This window comes from Acomys minous (genome assembly GCF_964271855.1).
Source record: "Acomys minous genome assembly, chromosome: 13".
NCBI classification, from domain to species: domain Eukaryota; kingdom Metazoa; phylum Chordata; class Mammalia; order Rodentia; family Muridae; genus Acomys; species Acomys minous.
The window spans coordinates 81,165,015-81,182,729 of NC_140495.1; the positions used below are offsets into that span (position 1 = coordinate 81,165,015).

At 47.4% G+C, this 17,715-nt stretch overlaps 1 protein-coding gene across 1 annotated transcript in view; it reads left to right on the forward strand.

The window, feature by feature from the left end:
• The window catches only part of LRFN2 (leucine rich repeat and fibronectin type III domain containing 2), a 168,331-nt gene extending 150,995 nt beyond the window's left edge, over positions 1–17,336 (forward strand). The window contains exon 3 of the mRNA XM_084753672.1: positions 13,762–17,336. Coding sequence (XP_084609798.1) covers positions 13,762–14,728 — 967 coding nt within the window. The 3' untranslated portion in view covers positions 14,729–17,336. The remainder of the gene's footprint in view (positions 1–13,761) is intronic.
• The last annotated feature ends 379 nt before the right edge of the window (positions 17,337–17,715 follow it).

The following is a 17,715-nucleotide window of genomic DNA, read 5'->3' on the forward strand; positions in this document are numbered from 1 at the left end:
GATATAGGCCCTCAGTGCAGGGAAGCCAGGGCAGAAAATAGCATCTGATCAGGAGCCCTGGGCTGCAACAAAATAGTCCTGGTCTTGAAGAAGCATTCCAGCCTATGAGGGAGAGGGAAGGGAAGGGAAGGAAAAGAACTTCAAACATGGGGCCCTGGATGTAGCTCAGGTGGTAGAGCAGCCGCTTAGCATGCACAAAGCTCAGGGTTCAATCCAAAGCATCACACAATCTGGATATGGTGGTATGTGCCTCTAATCCCAACACTCAGGAGGTGAGGGCAGGAGAGTTGGGTCCAATCATCTTGGGCTACATAAAGCCTTGTCTTAAATTAAAAAAAAATGTTTTAGAGGCTGGAGAGAGGCTCAGAGGTTAAAAGCACATACTACCCTTGCAGAGGACTTGAGCTTGGTTCCTGACACCCACACTGGGCAGATCACAATGGTCGGTAACTCCAGTCGCTGAGGATCTGCCACCCTCTTTTGGCTGCTGATGCCACCTGCACTCTTGTGTGTGTGTGTGTGTGTGTGTGTGTGTGTGTGTGTGTGTGTGTAAAACTTAAGATAGATCTTTAAATTTTTATTTTAAATGAGCACTAGGAAAGACAAAGCAAAGAGACAGCCTCAGGCTGCTGTTTCATGTGGATGTCACTCTCAGAGGGATGACACTAAAGTAGAGGCCCGAAGTGATGGAAACAAGCCTGGCAGAGGAGGCAGTACAAGCAAAGGCCTCTGGGTAGGAATGTGCTGTTCTGTTGGAGAGGAATCAAGGACTCCAAAGTATTTGGGGCAGAGTGGCAGGGAGTGGGCTGGGGCTGACCATTAGGAAGAGGTATAAGAGTAACTCAGACGACTCCATGCAGAGGCCTGCTATGTCTTTCTGTGCTGGGGGACTTTATGGAGGTCCACGTGGGGAGAAGGCTTTCTGATTTTTCAGTGTGTAGCTGGGCCTCCCACTGCATTGCTGACCTAGCTTTTCTGCCAATGTGTCCCCACCGCTCTCTCCTCTGTTTTCCTCCCACGCTGATGACAGGTCTTTTCATAGGGTCTCGTGTAGCCCAGGCTGGCATCCAACTCTCCATGTAGGTGAGAATGACCTTCAAATTCTGGTTCTTCCAATTGTACCTCCCAAATGTATTGCCACACCTGGTTTATGCAGTGCAGAAGACAAACCTGAGCAACCGCTCTGCTCACTGAGCCACACCCTCAGCATCCCTGATAGTCATTTTTTATGATACTATTTAATTAGCCTTTTAGGCAGGCCACAGCACTTCTGACAGCCCTTCACTTTCCCTAGAGGCTAAAGGCTTTTGTGCTACTGTCTGGCCATGAGGACAGAAGCAGTTATTACAGGGCATGAAGTGCCCCCGGGATAAGGAGATTGGTGACCTGTGTTCTATCCCCTACAGTGTGTGGACAGAGTGGGCTTTTTGGACTCTGGGCATGGAGACAGGATCTGAGAAGTTATGATGGTGATGGGGTGGCAGCTGACCCTGAACACCAGGGAGATATTTTTACCACCCATCAAAATGCCACCTCGTGCTCGCTGAGCTGATGCCAAGGCTGCTCCCAGCTGGTGCTCATCTCCTCCCCCGGCTATGACTGTTGCCAAGAAGGTCTGAGTGGAAAAGCTTGGAAAACTCCTTGTGGGTGTGACTGGGAGTCAGCAGTTCTCTCCCTCAGGACAGGGATTAGGGAAGCTTCCAGATTGTGGGCTGTGACTGAGACTCAGACCCAGCTCTCCTCAACTTATCTGCAAGAAGGCTCAGAGGATCCCATCCCAGACCATCACAAATCAAAGGACCCAGAATTCTGCGGTTAGACCCGCATTTCTTCATGCCTATAATGGGCAGAAACCTGGGAGCAGCTGAGGTGGTTTCTTCCGGAAGTGGACATTAGAGGAAGCTAATGCTATGAAGGGCACAGTGGGAGCTTTAGCAGCAGGGTAGGCAACAAGGCAACCTCTAAGCTCAGATGCCTTTCCTGGACATACAGGCAAAAGCCTGAGAGAGCTTGGACTGGGGAAAGGGAAAAGTCAAGGTCTTTGGCTTCAGTACAGCCATCTTGGTCTTGGTTCCTCTGGCTTTAAAACAGGACTTATTTTTGCAGATTCCACAGCCTGAAACAAAACAAAACAAAACAAAACAAAACAAAACACCAGAGTAGGAATGACAGTGCAAGGTCATCCACAGAAGCCTTCTCCTTACCTTTCCCCGTGTTGTTGTGGTCCATATATCAAGATGAGTTTTGAGAACCAGGCCAAGGATGGACCTTACCTAGAGGGGTCTGTTGAGGATTCTTGGAAGGGGGACATCCCGCCCCGCCCTCTAAGAAGGTTCAGCAGAGAATAGGTTCCTGTGCAGCAAAGGGAGCTAGCATGTACCCTACAGCTCATCTCTTAGTTTCTGACCCCTCAAATACTGAGTTTGAACCCAGGCCTGCCATATTCTAAAAAGAGTGTCTCCACACTTCTCCCAGGAAAGAGAGGATGTGAGGAGCGAAGGGAGTACCTTGCTGGGGACGGGTGTTACAGATGACATGGTTTAAGTCAAGGCCAGTGACTCTATTCACTTTCACACTATCCTGGCCCCTACTCTCTTCCTTGCTGACACTCCTGGAATTAGCACCATTGCCAGTAGAGATGCCATGGGAAAACAGAGGATGAAGGAGTCCAGGTGCGTCTCCTGCCACCCACCCACAGATAAGTAGATGTGGGTGGGCGCTTAGACAAGTGGAAGAACTTTTCAGGCAGCACCAGTGATAGCCGAGGAACAAAGCTTTGAATTGAGGGCAGAAAGTGGCTCCAAGGACCCGGACGATTCCATCAGCGTCAGGTTAATGTATGTCTTCTCCACACAGAGAGAACGGATGGTCAAGCCCTCAGGTGTTCTAATTTATAATTTACTATTTGAGTCACAGCTATACTGGCTCCCATCACTGGCTCTGAGCAGACTGAAAAAAAAAAAAACCAGGCCATGTCTTGACCCTAACAACAGGCAGACTTGGTGTAGACGATGGAGAGTAATGGCTTGGCCTCAACTCTCCTAGAGCCATCTTTTTCCTAGTGTCACATGGCCACAGCTTTTCTGTTCTGGCATCACGGGCCTGGGCAGGCAAGAAAGGGCTGAGAGCAGTGTTATGAGTCTCCACTGTGAACTTCTGATGCAAGTGTGTCTGGCAGAGGGAGTAACTGATAGATCACAGCTGGGCTGTTGACCTTGAGTCTTAAACAAAGTGAAAAAGAAAAGGTCATATTTACTTCTTCAAAGCCCTGGGAGCGGGGAGATATCAGAGTGTGGATAAAGACGTCAGTAAATCACCCACTGCCAGGAGCTGCTGCGCTGTCTTCCAGCCTGTGGTGGGTCTCCTGTGGACAGAGAGGGAGGGAAAAAAGGGCCTCTAGAGACTCCAACCAAGACTGGCTCTGGGCTTCAGTGGTACTGAAAACCTGTGAGCTATAGGGGGCCCTAGGAGCTAAAACCTTAATCTCCATCCACCTCACAGAGACATGTCCCTACCCAGAGGTCAACACGCCCTCTAGTTCTCTCCACCATGGTTGTTGTTGTTTTGTTTGTTTGTTTGTTTGTTTTTAGTTTTGAGACAGACTCTATTGTAAAACCAATTGTCAGCTCATCAATTGTCTAGACTGACTGGCCGGCAAGCCTCGGGGACCTTTATGTCTTTATACTGTTCTTTGCTTTTCTGCTGTATACATAGCCTGCCTGTGAGCAAGACATCTACCGAGAGGCCAGGCAGGAACAGAGGCCCTGAAGGTCAGGGCATAGTAGATAGGCAGACAGTGATGAGCTTAGCCACCCTTGGTAGCTCCCCTTAAGGACATGGTTCCAAATGTTCACTCCTTAATATGGAGTCACGGCTGACCACAGCCTCAGCAGCTTTCTCTTGCCAAGTAATCTCTATGGCCAGTGAGCATACACACACATGCACACATGTACACGCACACACATGCATACACACACACTAGCCAGTGCACACATACTCACACATCATCCTCATATAAATATAAGCAAGGTTGCAAACAGGAAGACCAAAGAGAACAAACACATAGCCAGTGAGTTGTAGAGGATTTGAGGCCAGAGTCCAGGCAGCTTGTGTGCTAAACACTGTGCATATTTATAGTAGGTGACCTATTGGCATAGTCCTCTGGCAGCATTGCCCTGCTAACCACCTCCTTCTGGTGACAAGAGTTGCAGAGTTCTAGAACATCAGAAGTGGGTGAAGCACCGAGTGTTGAAGGGGACTAGCCCCAGGTCACACAGCAGTCAGTGAGTCAGAGCCTCATTGGCCGAGTGTGAGCATGAGGATGTCTGGTGGGCAGGGACGGAGGATGTTCATCCTCCAGTCTCCTCCCATAAGCTCTCCAGGACCTCTGCCCAGGTGAGACAGGGATGTCACTTGCCGAGGTATTTTTCTACAGCCTTGCTCTGTCCCAGCTAGCCTGTTTATTAGAAGCAGGGGTGTCTGGGAGGGTCAATAAAAACACAGCAGGGACAAGTGCTGAGTGGGTTTCTCTTGCCTACCAGCAGGAGAGACATCCCTTCATGTGGTGAGGCAGAGGGTAGGAAGCCCTCCCTACAGCAGCTCCAGTCAGTGTCTCACCCCTCCTCCATGCTCAGTACCTTCGTTATATACGGTAGCTCATATTTGGGAGCAGGCACATAAGTGCTGTCTGTATGCAAGGAGGCTGGACTCAGAGGATGCTTCCCTGGCTTCTTGAGGGCAGACAATCAGTTATTTTCACATACATTCTGGTCCATCCAAGACCAGTAGAGCACCCTATCCAAGGCTGCTCATGGCCTAGGATTTGAATTTGATCTTCAGATAGTCTTCATCGTGGCTGTTTTACAATATGTGTTCTTTGGGGGGTGGAGCGATGTATGTTGGTTTATGCCTATGGGAGCACATGTGTGTGCCAATGTGCATGCGTTTATGTACATGTGCATGTGGAAGTGAGCGGTCAACTTCACACATCCTTCCTTGGGAGCACAATTCACCTGCCTTCTTATAAGATTGGTTTTGATTTTTTTATTTCTAGGTATGAATGTTCATGTCTGTATGCCATATATATATTGGTGTGCATAGACACCAAGAAGGCATTGGATCCCTGGAATCTGGAGTTACAGGTGGTTATGATGACCCAACAGGGGTGCTGGGACCCAAACTTGAGTCCTCTGCAAGAACAACAAACAATCTTAACCAATGAACCATCTCTCCAGACCATCTTCTCTTTATTTCTGAAAAAAGTCTCTGCTGGGTCCATATCTTTCCCCTTTGGATATACTGGCTGTCTAGCAAGCCCTTTGCCCAGCTTTTTATTTTATTTTATTTTATTTTTAATGATCAGTCCTGAGAACAGAATCCAGATTGCAGATCTTGGCTGAAGGCAAGCTTACTCCTTGCAAGGCTCGGGCAAGTCACTTCTCTTCAACAAGTTTCTGGTTCTTCATCTGCTCACAGGGCTAATAGTTTCCCCCTACACATAGAGCCGCTTAAAGCATTTAATTAACACTTGCAAGATATTCAGAATAGCTCCAACATCAGAAAGCATCAGCAAATGTTCACCATGACCATTACATGCATTACATGTGTATTTTCCCTTTGTTGTAAAACAGTCAGCTTGTCTGGCAAGCTCTAGTTCTGACAAGTCTAGTTCAGGGTCACACCGTGGTGTCTGAAGACAACTCATTACAGGGCACCTCCCTAGCACACCAAAAGTGCGTTACAGGCATGTAACCTGCACAACGCCTTGACACGCTGAAACTCCTCCTGTACGCATCTTTCAACACTGATTATAGTGTCAATATGCTCTCAATAAATGAAGAGTTGTTTGTTTCAGGAATAGTGACCAAAAAATATGTACAGATTCAAGGATTCTTGCAAGCATGAGTCCCTGAGTTTGGACCCACATATCCATGTAAAAAGCTGGACACACCAGAAATCTTTATAACCCCAACACTAGCAGGAGAGAGACAGGGGACCCCAAAGCTTTCTGGATATCCAGGCTACTCTAGCCAATCAGTGGGCTCCAGGTTCAGTGAAGAAACTATATCTCAATAAACAAGGTGGAGAGCAATAAAGGAAGACACCCAACACCTGATATCTTTCTCTGGCCTCCACATGTACCTAACACACACACACACACACACACACACACACACACACACACACACACGCAAACACATGTGGACATACAGAGACAAATATAGACAACACACACATACATACAAACATTCTTATTTAGAAATTTTTGTTCAAATAATTCTAGGGCACAATGTGTTGAATTTGGAGACATGGATCATACAGATACGGAGGGCTGAAATGCTTATCACACTGGCCTAGTTGACTGGGAGGGACTTGACCCGGTGGTCTGCATACTTGAGGCTAAGTTTCTCTAGCTGTGGTTGTCACTGCATTGAATAGAGATGATACAAGCTGTGCGTAACTGTCACAGTGTAAGAACTCAGTGAATATGAACATGGGTGCCACAGAACCAGCCACACCTCCTTTCTTCTTGGTCATGGTTGTTGAGAAGGAAACAAACCCCCTTTGAGGCTCATGGGTCTGGGTGAGGCTGGAAGGCAGGCTATCTGCCTTTAAGATGTGGAAGTTGTCTGGAGTGGGCTGCAGATGTTGGACTGTGAAGAGTGGTGATAACGATGCAAAAACAGGAAGTAAAGCAAGGAGCTTGACAGGACCTCACCAAATGAGTGCTGCAGCTCAGCGGGCAGCAGTGATGTGTCTCTGATGGAGGGAAAGGAGACAAGCTTCTGAAATGGCTGGTTCTGGGGAGCTGGACGGAATGAGACTGAAGGAACCAGGAAGATAAAAGAGAGGGTATTTATTGATAACACAGACAAAGTTTTTCCTTCGGGAATAGATTAGTCACTTCCTCTAACAGACTTTTTAGGTCTCCTCATCTTATAAGAGGAGCTGTGTGGGGGCAGAGAAGCCTCACTGTATCAGCAGAACAGTAAAATACTATTAAATACTTTGTGCTTCCTACCACTCAGCATCATGTGCTGTGTCATACCAGTAAAGATACTTTCTTCTAAGGACCCTGGGGCCTTATTGTCCTCCAGACAGTCAAGGTCAAATCCCCACCCAAGCTTGTGCAGAAGAGCAGGAACATATATATTGGGGGATGTATCCCTGCTCTTGAAAGTCCACCACACATGCCTCTCTTCCATTTGTTTGCTAAAGTGTACCACTTAGACTTAGCTTGCAAGGGATGCTGGCAAATAGGAATGGAGATGGGCGTCCTTGTGCATTCGTTACTTGATTTGTTACAGTGCCAAGAGAGCTCCAAAAGAACTTGAGGAAATAAGGTCAAAATATTTTGACTCACAGACTAAGAGTTTAGGCCCTCAGGTAGGGGAAGGCAGGGTGACAAGGGAATAAAGTGGTTGGTCAGGTAATGTCTGTAGTCAGAAAGTGGAGAGATGACAGCTTGTGCTCAGATGGCTTCATCTTTTTTCCCTTCTCTTTTGGTCTGGAACCCCAATCTATGGGCTGGTGCTACCTGTATTTAGTCAATCTTCTAGGGAAAACTCCAGACACAGAATGTCTTTTAGGTGACTTAAAAGTCCTGTTACCAGTGGAGGCTAACCACTGAAGCATGGAACCAGGGAATGAGTAGTGACATTCAACCTAAAGGCTTGGCCTTTATGCCCAAAGTGCCCATTCTTAGAGGCAAACTGTGTCATTGAGACATAGTAGACTTAACCTGACATGGTCTGTATGAGGTCATTCATAGGGGGGTTCCTGATGCAGGGATCTGGGGAGAGAGAGAGCAGAGTAGTGACTGATATTGACTGGGACCAGAGTTGTATGTACCATACACACACACACACACACACACACACACACACACACACACACACACACACACATACACACACACACACAGAGAGAGAGAAAGAGAGAGAGAGAGAGAGAGAGAGAGAGAGAGAGAGAGAGAGAGAGAGAGAGAGATGCACACATACAGAGACACATAGCACATAGAGAAACACACATATATGTGCATACATACACAAATGTATGCAACATGCACATAATCACAATGATACTTCTCAGACACACCAACAACCTCCCACATGTTTCTCACTCATGTAATTTTTTAACACACATGCTTATATATACCAAGACCGTGTGTGTGTGTGTGTGTGTGTGTGTGTGTATGTGTGTTTGTGTGTGTGTTTGTGTGTGTCCATAAAAGGTCTTCAGATGCTCATGTAGTAATCCCTAAATAGGGAAAAAGTACTTCTCTGGAAAGACTTCCTCGTGCACACGAGAGAGAGAGAGAGAGAGAGAGAGAGAGAGAGAGAGAGAGAGAGAGAGAGAGAGAGAGACTGAAGCAGCCACTGAGGCCTGTTTTCTTTTTTGGTAAGTTGATAAGTACTGGGGTTAAGTACTGGGGTTATAGTTTCAGATTGTGTTTTAGAACATGTGAGTTTAGTTAAATATAACACTTTGCAGCATCTTAATTTAAAATTTCAGTTTATGCTAAAAAGGATGCTGTCAGGGTACATGATTTTAAAATGGGCAGGAGGGATGGCTCAATGGTTAAGAGCACTTGCTTGCTCTTCCAGAGGACCCAGGTTCAATTCCCAGAACCCACATGACAGCTGACAACTGCCTGTAACTCCAGTTTCAGGGAGTCCAACCCCCCTACACAAACATACATTTAGGCAAAACAGGAACACACATAAAAAAAGAAAAAGAAAAGAAATACTTCAGACCTTCAGAACTATGTTTTTCACAGACAGAGATGTGACCCTGGTGGCGGTTAGCTGCTGTCATTTGGCCCAGGCCCTGTTCTCACCTGTATCCTTGGGTTTTGTTCTGGAAAGCTGGTCTGTGCGATCATGGAATCTGGCTTCAGTCAGGTTCATGAGTAATAGCAGAATGTTCTAGGCATGGCACAGGGATACTGGACATATTAATCATTTGTTTCCAACTTTCTGATGTTACCCTGGAACTTTCTGCCCATTAACCAAATTCTATACGCCTTTGTATCTCCAAAAGGGGTGATTTTTTTTCTCATAGAGAACCTTAGCAATGTTTAATAACTTTTTGGTTTGTCAGGACTTAGGTTGTATTCTGATACTTCAGGGTTAGAGGCAAGGGATGCTGTCAAACATTTTTCAGTGTGAAAAAAAATCACACCGACTCCATTATAGAACCTATCAAGGCCAGTAGGGGAGAGCTAGAGGACCCATAATGATGAAGGATGTTAAGAAGCCATCTTAGAGATTAGCGTCTCTCAGAGCACTTCCTAAGGACTTGGTTTGCTTCTCCTTAATTTGTTGTAGACCACAGATTGTAGGAAAACAATCAGAATAAATTCTGTGAAAACATATCTCATGCTTTCACATGACAACCACTGCTAAATTGCTATAAAACTGATGCCTAATTTCTGTATTGTCTGATCATTGAACGAGGATAGACAAATTGTAGACCAGCATCCATTTGTGGACTGTACATGATTCTCCCTCCTCCATGGAGGCAGTGTTATGTCAGCGTGGCTGACATTGGCCATGGTTATTGCCATTGCATTTTGATCCTCTATGCCTTGACTACCTCTTTGCAATGAATCAGTCAATCCTTTTAGATGGTCTTTGTTCCACTATATCATGGCTCTCTAAACTATTTTCACTTGCAGCCCCTTTCTGCTCAAGAAAATCACATGATTCTAAGTATGAAGGTCTATGAAACAGATATACAAATCAAATGCTTATTGATAACAGACAATCAAGAAATTGGTTTTTGAACAATTCCTTGGTATATATATACAATTTTACCATGTGTTGAAGAGCAAGGCAAATTTGCATACTAGTGAGATGGATGTGCTTGTTTATTTTTAAATAAAGAATTAAATCTTGGCTGAATATTTGATGCTGAAAGATGTGGAGCATCTTCAACATTTTAAACAGTTGATTGGTATTTTGATTTTGTAATCTACAATACTAAGAATGCCGCTGTGCATAAATACATAATATAAAATGGCAGAGAGATATTTATGGCCATTTCAAAAGAAACTGACAGAAATTCTGTCCTAATCTTAAGCCAATTTTTTTCATTTAATTTGAGTTTTTATAAAACTCAGGCCAACAACTCAAGCAACAGTTTTTAAACCAAACAAAATAAAATCCAAAGATATATAATTTGATACTTACATGCTAGGCGAGGATTGGGAGGGAAACAAATTTTTGTTTTTCTATAATTAAACCAGCATGTTTCTATAGGAGCAGTAACCTCTGCATGTACATAAAAAAAACCCACTAAAATATACAATAGCCTAGTCTGAAGTGTTTCAGGCAGAGTTTATTGGCTTTTCTTGATGTGACAACACAGAAAGTGCATTGTGCACACATTATGTGTTCAGAATCAAGGCTTCTGTGTCACATGATACATCATGGATGAATGCTGCCAGAAACACATTGAATGCGTTGTGCCTTTGACTTTGAATTAATTTGGGGCTATTGCATGCTCAGAAACATCTAGCTGTTGCCGAAATGTTCATAACAGTCATGGTTAATTACATGTTAGATGATCCCATAGAGTAGTCATGACCTGAAATTTAAAGATTCACTAATATTATTTAAGTGTGTGTGTGTGTGTGTGTGTGTGTGTGTGTGTGTGTGTGTGTGTGTGTGTGTGCCTATAAGTGTAGTTAGCTTTGAAGTTCATAAGGGGGCATTGGATCCCCTGAAGCTGGACTTAGAGGTGACTGTGAGCCACTCCATGTGGCTTTTGGGAAACGAACTCAGATCCTCTACAAAAGTCAAATGCACCCTTAAGCTCACTTCACAAGACGGATTCTAGATTGTGACTTCTGCCGTTCCAGGTACTGGCTGACTTGGGATGCTCTTGCCTAAGCAAAAGAGGTAGAAGGTAGATAGGGGGTCACTCGGAATGTAAGAGGCAGCCTATGCTGCGATCTATGATGAGGAGCTCGGATGGCCACTTGTGAGTCACAGGCAGTTCTTGATCCTTGCCATGTGTCTCGGGAAAGGCTTTTTAGCTGGTAGACCTGTTTGAGTGATGGGGGATAGGCCAGGATTCTGGACTCACTTCAAAGAAGACTGGATAGCTTTCATAGGGGGGCATGATAGGGTGTGGAAAACTCATGGGTAGGAGATAAGCTCCATTTGAAGCATAGATTCTGACTAGCACCCACTCCACATGGCTCTCTTGTGCAGTCGAACTACTGGATGCCTAGAGACAGCTATGGTCTTGCTTTAGATGAAGAAGAATTTCATTCCTGGGGCTAGGGGGGCTGCTCAGTCATTAAAGTGCTCATTGTGAACTGAAGTCCCGAGTTCAGGCCATAGAAACTACATGAAAAGCTCAGTGGGAAATGAGAGCAGAATCCCTGGGGCTTGCTGAGTAGCCAACCAAGCCTAACAAGTGCATCCCCAGATAATAAGACCACATTTCGAAAAGTCAAAGTGGATAAGCCACCTAAGGACAATAGCTGTGGTTTACGTCTGGTCTCCAGACACACATGTATATGCCTCTCTCTCTCTCTCTCTCTCTCTCTCTCTCTCTCTCTCTCTCTCTCTCTCTTTCTCTCTCTCTCTCTCTCTCTCTGTGTGTGTGTGTGTGTGTGTGTGTGTGTGTGTGTGGTCTCTATGAACCCAACCTGGTCCTAGCTCTGTCATTTCTCCAAAGGGAAAATGCCAAGTGAGCAGCGTCATGTCTCTCTAAGTGGCAGTAATGACTTCCTTCAAGATGTCAAGAACTTGAATGAATCCATGTGTGTAAAGCTCCAAGCACATGGAAAGGCCCAGTAAGGACCCCAAACACCCCATGGCATGTATGCGTCACCCCCTCCACATACAAAATAAATAAATAAAATGCAATAAAAAGAGGAATTTCTTTTTAAATTATCTGTTAATTGGTGTGTGTGTGTGTGTGTGTGTGTGTGTGATGGCATGTGTATGGAAGTAGGAAGATAATTTTGTGGAGTTGACTCTCTATATCCACCCTTATGAAGGTTCCAGGATTGTGAGGCAAGCTCTTTTGCCCACTGAGCCATCTCAATGCTCTCCAATAAAGACCTTTCTTCAATAAAAGGAGAAAACATGTTTCCACATCTGTCGGTGAGAGGAAAAGATAATCCTAACTGTGTGTCCTTGGACAAACCATCCAACATCTCTGAGCCTCAACCATTTCTCCCTAGTTTGTAAAATAAGAGCACGTTGTCTCTCTAAATGGTCCAGGTGTCCAGGTGTGCAGGTAAAGAGAAAGCTGGCAAGCGTCAGACAGACCTAAGGTGCCAGCCTGTAGGGCCTAGTAGGCCAGCTATGGTGACCCCTTCCACCTTGTGCCCTGTGGGATAGGGTGGGGCTTGAGGAATCTCCTTTAGTGGCCCTCCTAAGCAGTATGGCCAAAGACAGACAGACTGCAGGGCTGCGGTCTGGTGGATTGTCAATAGCTGTCAGCTCCATCGTCCCAGGGGGTTCCCAGGTGGAAGTCTTCACGCCTTTGGCATTTCATATTTGATATCTTAATTGTGTTGCTTGGCTCTGAGTTTGAGGGGCTGATGGTGCCACTCTGTTCTCAAGGGATGGAGGCTGGGAGGCTTTAGAGGAGGGAAAGGGAGTACAAGAAAGCTGCAGGGGATGTCTTCATGCCCAACCCGAGCTCTCTGCAGGACTGCCTATGGGAGTGGCCCCCAATTCATCCCTGGGCAGAGGAGAAGCTGTGGACAAGCTCCCATGTGGGAACATTGCTCCGTGCCAATCCTTCCTCACAGGTGGAGGGACCAACCAGGCAAGGGTTTCCTAGCCTAGGACCCTGTACAGGTGTCTCAGATGAGCCAGTTTACCAGCTACATGTGATGTGAGTGGGGTGCAGGGGCAGAGTGTTTGTTCCCTTGGGGGATCACTATCTCTGCCTCTGTGCAGCATGTTCCCTCTCCACCACCTGTTTTCTCCTGCTAGCACCCCACAACTGGAAACAGGATGTGTTCCCTTCTCAGCAGGATGACCCTTGTAGGTGAGAGGTGCTGGGTACAGGCTCAAGGTTAGACCTGGGCTCTGATTGCCACAGCAAAGGCCCAGAGAGGTCTCCAGGATCTCTGATGCCCCCTAGTGTTGGGGGATGGGTGGAGGGATGTTAGCAAGAGATGTGGGGGAGGGGCAGCCACCCCACTAATTCTTAAGTCTTCCTGCCTCTAACCTCTCTGTCCTTCCCAGGTCCCTTCCCTCCCCTATATCGCCTTGCGCCACCACCCTGCCTCTGTCCTGTGTCGAGATGCCTCCCCTCATGCTTACTTCCAACTACCATTTTATTCCCTTCATCTTTGAGTTCATTGCCTTAATGTATGAATCTTTCGGGTACTTACTTAACCAGACCTGGAGAGAGAATGTTCTCAGTCTTCCTCCTTTTTCTGACACTCCATTCCATAATATTTCTCTCTCATCTTTTCTTTCACTCTAGCTGTCTCCTGGATCCTCCAGATCACGTGTCTATCTTTTTTTTCTTCTTCTTCACTATTTTCTGTGCCACACTCCTAACTCTAGGCTGCTCCTTTCTCCTTCCTTCCTTCCTTCTTCCTTTCTTTCCTTTCTCCTTTCCTCTCTCCCTCGTTTCTTCACTGTTTATCCGTCTCCCCATTTTCCAGTCTCTGCTATCCTCTCAGTGCGCCTGCGCGTGTCTCTATTACTCCTTATCTGCCTGTGGCTGTTCCCCATCACCCAACCCTCTCTTATTTTCTGTGTCTGCCTCCCTCCCCAGGATGATCCCAGCCTCCAACAAGGCCTTCGTGGTCAACAACCTGGTGTCCGGGACAGGCTACGACTTGTGCGTGCTGGCCATGTGGGACGACACAGCCACGACGCTCACGGCCACCAACATTGTGGGCTGCGCCCAGTTCTTCACCAAGGCTGACTACCCACAATGCCAGTCTATGCACAGCCAGATCCTGGGGGGCACCATGATTCTGGTCATCGGGGGTATCATTGTGGCCACACTACTGGTCTTCATTGTCATCCTCATGGTCCGGTACAAGGTCTGCAACCACGACACCCCAGGCAAAATGGCAGCAACCACTGTCAGCAACGTGTACTCACAGACCAATGGGGCTCAGCCTCCACCTCTGGGTGGGATACCTGCAGGGCAGCTTCCTCAGGCACCACCCAAGGTTGTGGTGCGGAATGAGCTGATGGACTTCAATACAAGCCTGACCAGAGCCTGTGACTCTTCTTCCTCCAGCTCTCTGGGCAGCGGGGAAGCTGCTGGCTTGGGCCGAGTTCCCTGGAGGCTCCCACCCCCTGCTCCTCGTCCCAAGCCCAGCCTTGACCGCTTGATGGGAGCCTTTGCCTCCCTGGACCTCAAGAGTCAAAGGAAAGAAGAGCTTCTAGACTCCAGGACTCCAGCAGGCAGAGGGGGAGGGACATCAGCCAGGGGCCACCACTCAGACCGAGAACCACTGCTGGGACCCCCAGCCACCCGTGCCAGGAGCCTTCTCCCTTTGCCCCTGGAGGGCAAGGCTAAACGAAGCCACTCTTTTGACATGGGGGACTTCACAGCTGCAGCTGCGGCTGCTCCTGGCGGCTACAGCCCCCCTAGGCGTGTCTCAAACATCTGGACTAAGCGCAGCCTGTCTGTCAATGGCATGCTCTTGCCCTTTGAGGAGAGTGACCTGGTGGGAGCTCGGGGGACATTTGGCAGTTCAGAGTGGGTAATGGAAAGTACTGTGTAGCCAGGGTTGGAGCACCCTCCCTCCCACCATCAAAGTGGGAGAGGAAGGGGACAGAGTCATCACTGGCAAGTATTTGTGGAGTTTCCATGGTGATGTTTACATCCAGGGACAGTCTTGTCTCCCTGTCAACAGCCTCATGTTCTTCTGCCCAGCTACACCCCTTTCCCCAATGTCACCTTTCCCAGGCCTGTCCCCACCACCCAGCGGGGTGTGCTCAGGGAATGGGACTCGCTCATGTGTCAGACTGAGCCCTGAGTGTTTGGAGAGGCGACAAACTGCCTTTCTACTCACAAATGTAGCGACAAGCAAGCGGCTTTGGATTGCTTATGGATCCAGTGTTGTTTTGATTTCTTAATTTATTTTTTCCATTTCCAAGACTCCTCTCCATTCTTCTGGATAACCGAGAGTGTCCTCTTCTAGTGAAAGTGTGTCCCCAGCAGGCTGGAGGGGTGAGATAAGAAAAGGGTGGAGTAGGTAATTACCGAGGAGCGACAAAACTCCGAGTATGTTGTGCAACCCACGGCCCAGAGACCCCATAATCCCTGGCCAACTCCACAGCCTGCTCTGAGATGTGTGAATGACCCAGTTTCCTTTGTTTCTCAGACATGACATCCAGCTACAGCACAGCACACTAGGAGGGCTTCACGATGTAGAGCAGGGATCTTCCTTCTCCCAGGATGTTGCCCCTTTTCCTGGGATTCTACACGAGCTTCTGCTGATCAGAAACTCTTAGGGAACATGGGTGAGGCACGAGAAGGGCATTGCTGGAGCCCTGAGAATAGGCCACTAGATGACAGGAGAAAGAGAAAGACCTTTCCTCTCTTTGGACCTCAGTTTCCCACCTGGCAAAACCGTTAACGGGTTCCAGAAGGCTTCCAAAGATGAACTAGGGTCTCCCAACTCTAAGAGTGTGATGTATACCAGGTGGAAGCAGGAACACATGCCACCCGAGCAGCCCCAACCCTCCCATGGCATGATGGGAATGTGCTCAAACTCTGACACAGAGACTGAATCTTCTTTAAAAAAAAAAATTCTTCCAGAGCTTGGGAGGTATCTGTGACCAACCCATCCTTAAATGGTCCTCCCTCTTCCTAGAGCAGGAAGTTTGCCTAATGAGACTGAGCTGGAACAGAGGCCAAAGGCTACCTACCTCCTGGGGAGGCTTTTATTCTCCATGACCCTGCCCTCCCCCTACCTGCCCTCCCCTCCCTCATCCCAACTAGGGTACCTCTGTGTGCAAAGTTTGTACCTTGCATGCTCCTTAAGAAGATGGTTCGGGTGTTCATAGCAGGATGGGGGAGTGCCTTCTCTTGGTTCCCGGTGGAGGATCTGTCCATGGAAGTAATGGAATGGAAACAGAAGGGGGTTTTGAAGTCATGTTCACCTGGGCATGAACCCCACCCCTACTCCCACACAGCTGGGGAAAAGCTGCTTTAGACAAAGAGCTACACCCTGCCTCTGACATTCCTGGCCTTTGTCTCCTGCCTTCCAGCTCTCTCCTCACAGCCAGCACACTACCTCTCCCTCTTTTTTTTTGTCTTCCTGGCTCAATTGTTCAGTCTCGCCTGTGCTCACTTTTACCTGCCATTCACACAGCCTGCAAAGCACATAGGCGAACATTCTGGGCTTCACCCACCCAAGAACACACAACAGAGATTGACACTATCTCCGCAGGTGACCTGTAGCTCCAGCCAGGGTACCCCAAATTCCACACCTGCCTACTTCTTCCCCCCCTCCTGTTCCCTTCCCTACTCTCCTGTCATTGTCCCTTTTTCTGACTGCTACCCTCAGTCTTCCCCCAAACCAGTCTCCAATTCTTATCAAATCACTTGAATACCAGAGTAGTGTCTCCAGAAACCACAAAGCCATTTTCCACACTAGTGTAGTCACCAGGAGATACCTCTTATCTGTCATACCAACCCATTGAAAGGACATTTCTAGGGCCAGGGATATAGCTCAGTTGGTAGAGTGCCTGCCTAGCATACACAAGGCCCCAGGTTTGATCCTCAATGCTGTTGGATATGGTTGTGCATTCCTGTAATCCCAGCCCTTGGGAGGTGGATGCAGGAGGATTCAAAGTTTGAGGTCACTCACTCTTTGCTATTTAATGAGTTTGAGGCCAACCTGGGCTATCTGAGACCCTGATTCAAAACAAAAACAAAACAAAACAAAACAAAATATCCCCCAAAGGAAACCTCTCTTCCTTCCTTACCTACTACCTTTCTCCTCCAATTTCTCTCTGCACACTTCCCATCCATCCTGTCCAAGTGATCCATAGAGGGAAGTGGTCGCAAAGACAGAAGGGGAAGGGAGGAAGCAACCCACTGTCTTCCGGTTTGTGTCTCAGAACCATGGTGGTATGATATGCACCTGCTTTTATGTCATCATATTTCTGACCTGGATGGGGAAGCAATGCACCCAGCATCAGAATGTAAGTGTCCATTGTCTCCTCTTAAAAAAAAAAAAAAAAAGGAAATGCACACTCTTCAAACACAACCACACCACGCTGCCTGGGAGGGGAGGAAAAAGAATGTTCTTGTGTCTGTGGATGTCCGCTGTTCATTTCTCTGGAAACTCTTGGTTTTCTAAAGATGACGTTGAAGTAACATTTTCCTTGCACCTGTGTTTGTGAGTCCATGGCTAGAGTTTGCTTCTGGCCAAGTTCAGGTACAAGATGGGGGAGTCTTCTGACATATGGAGTGGGCTTGTCCTCCTGGGACGAAGCAAGAAGGGAGAAGTTTGTCCTCGGCCTCCCCCAGTGTCCCTTTGGTCACCTCTGGCCATTAGTGAACCAACTCTCTCAGCCCAGCTCAGCCTTCTCTATTTCCTGTTTTGTGGCTACTGCCTTACAGGGTGGCGGGGAGCATGGGAGCCTTCCCATGATTTTGGCTGAGCAACAGATAAAATTATTGTTCAAAAGCCTGCCTGCAATTGCAGCACTAGGGTTAGAAGCAAGGGAATCAGGAGTTCACAGTGAAGCTTAGCTA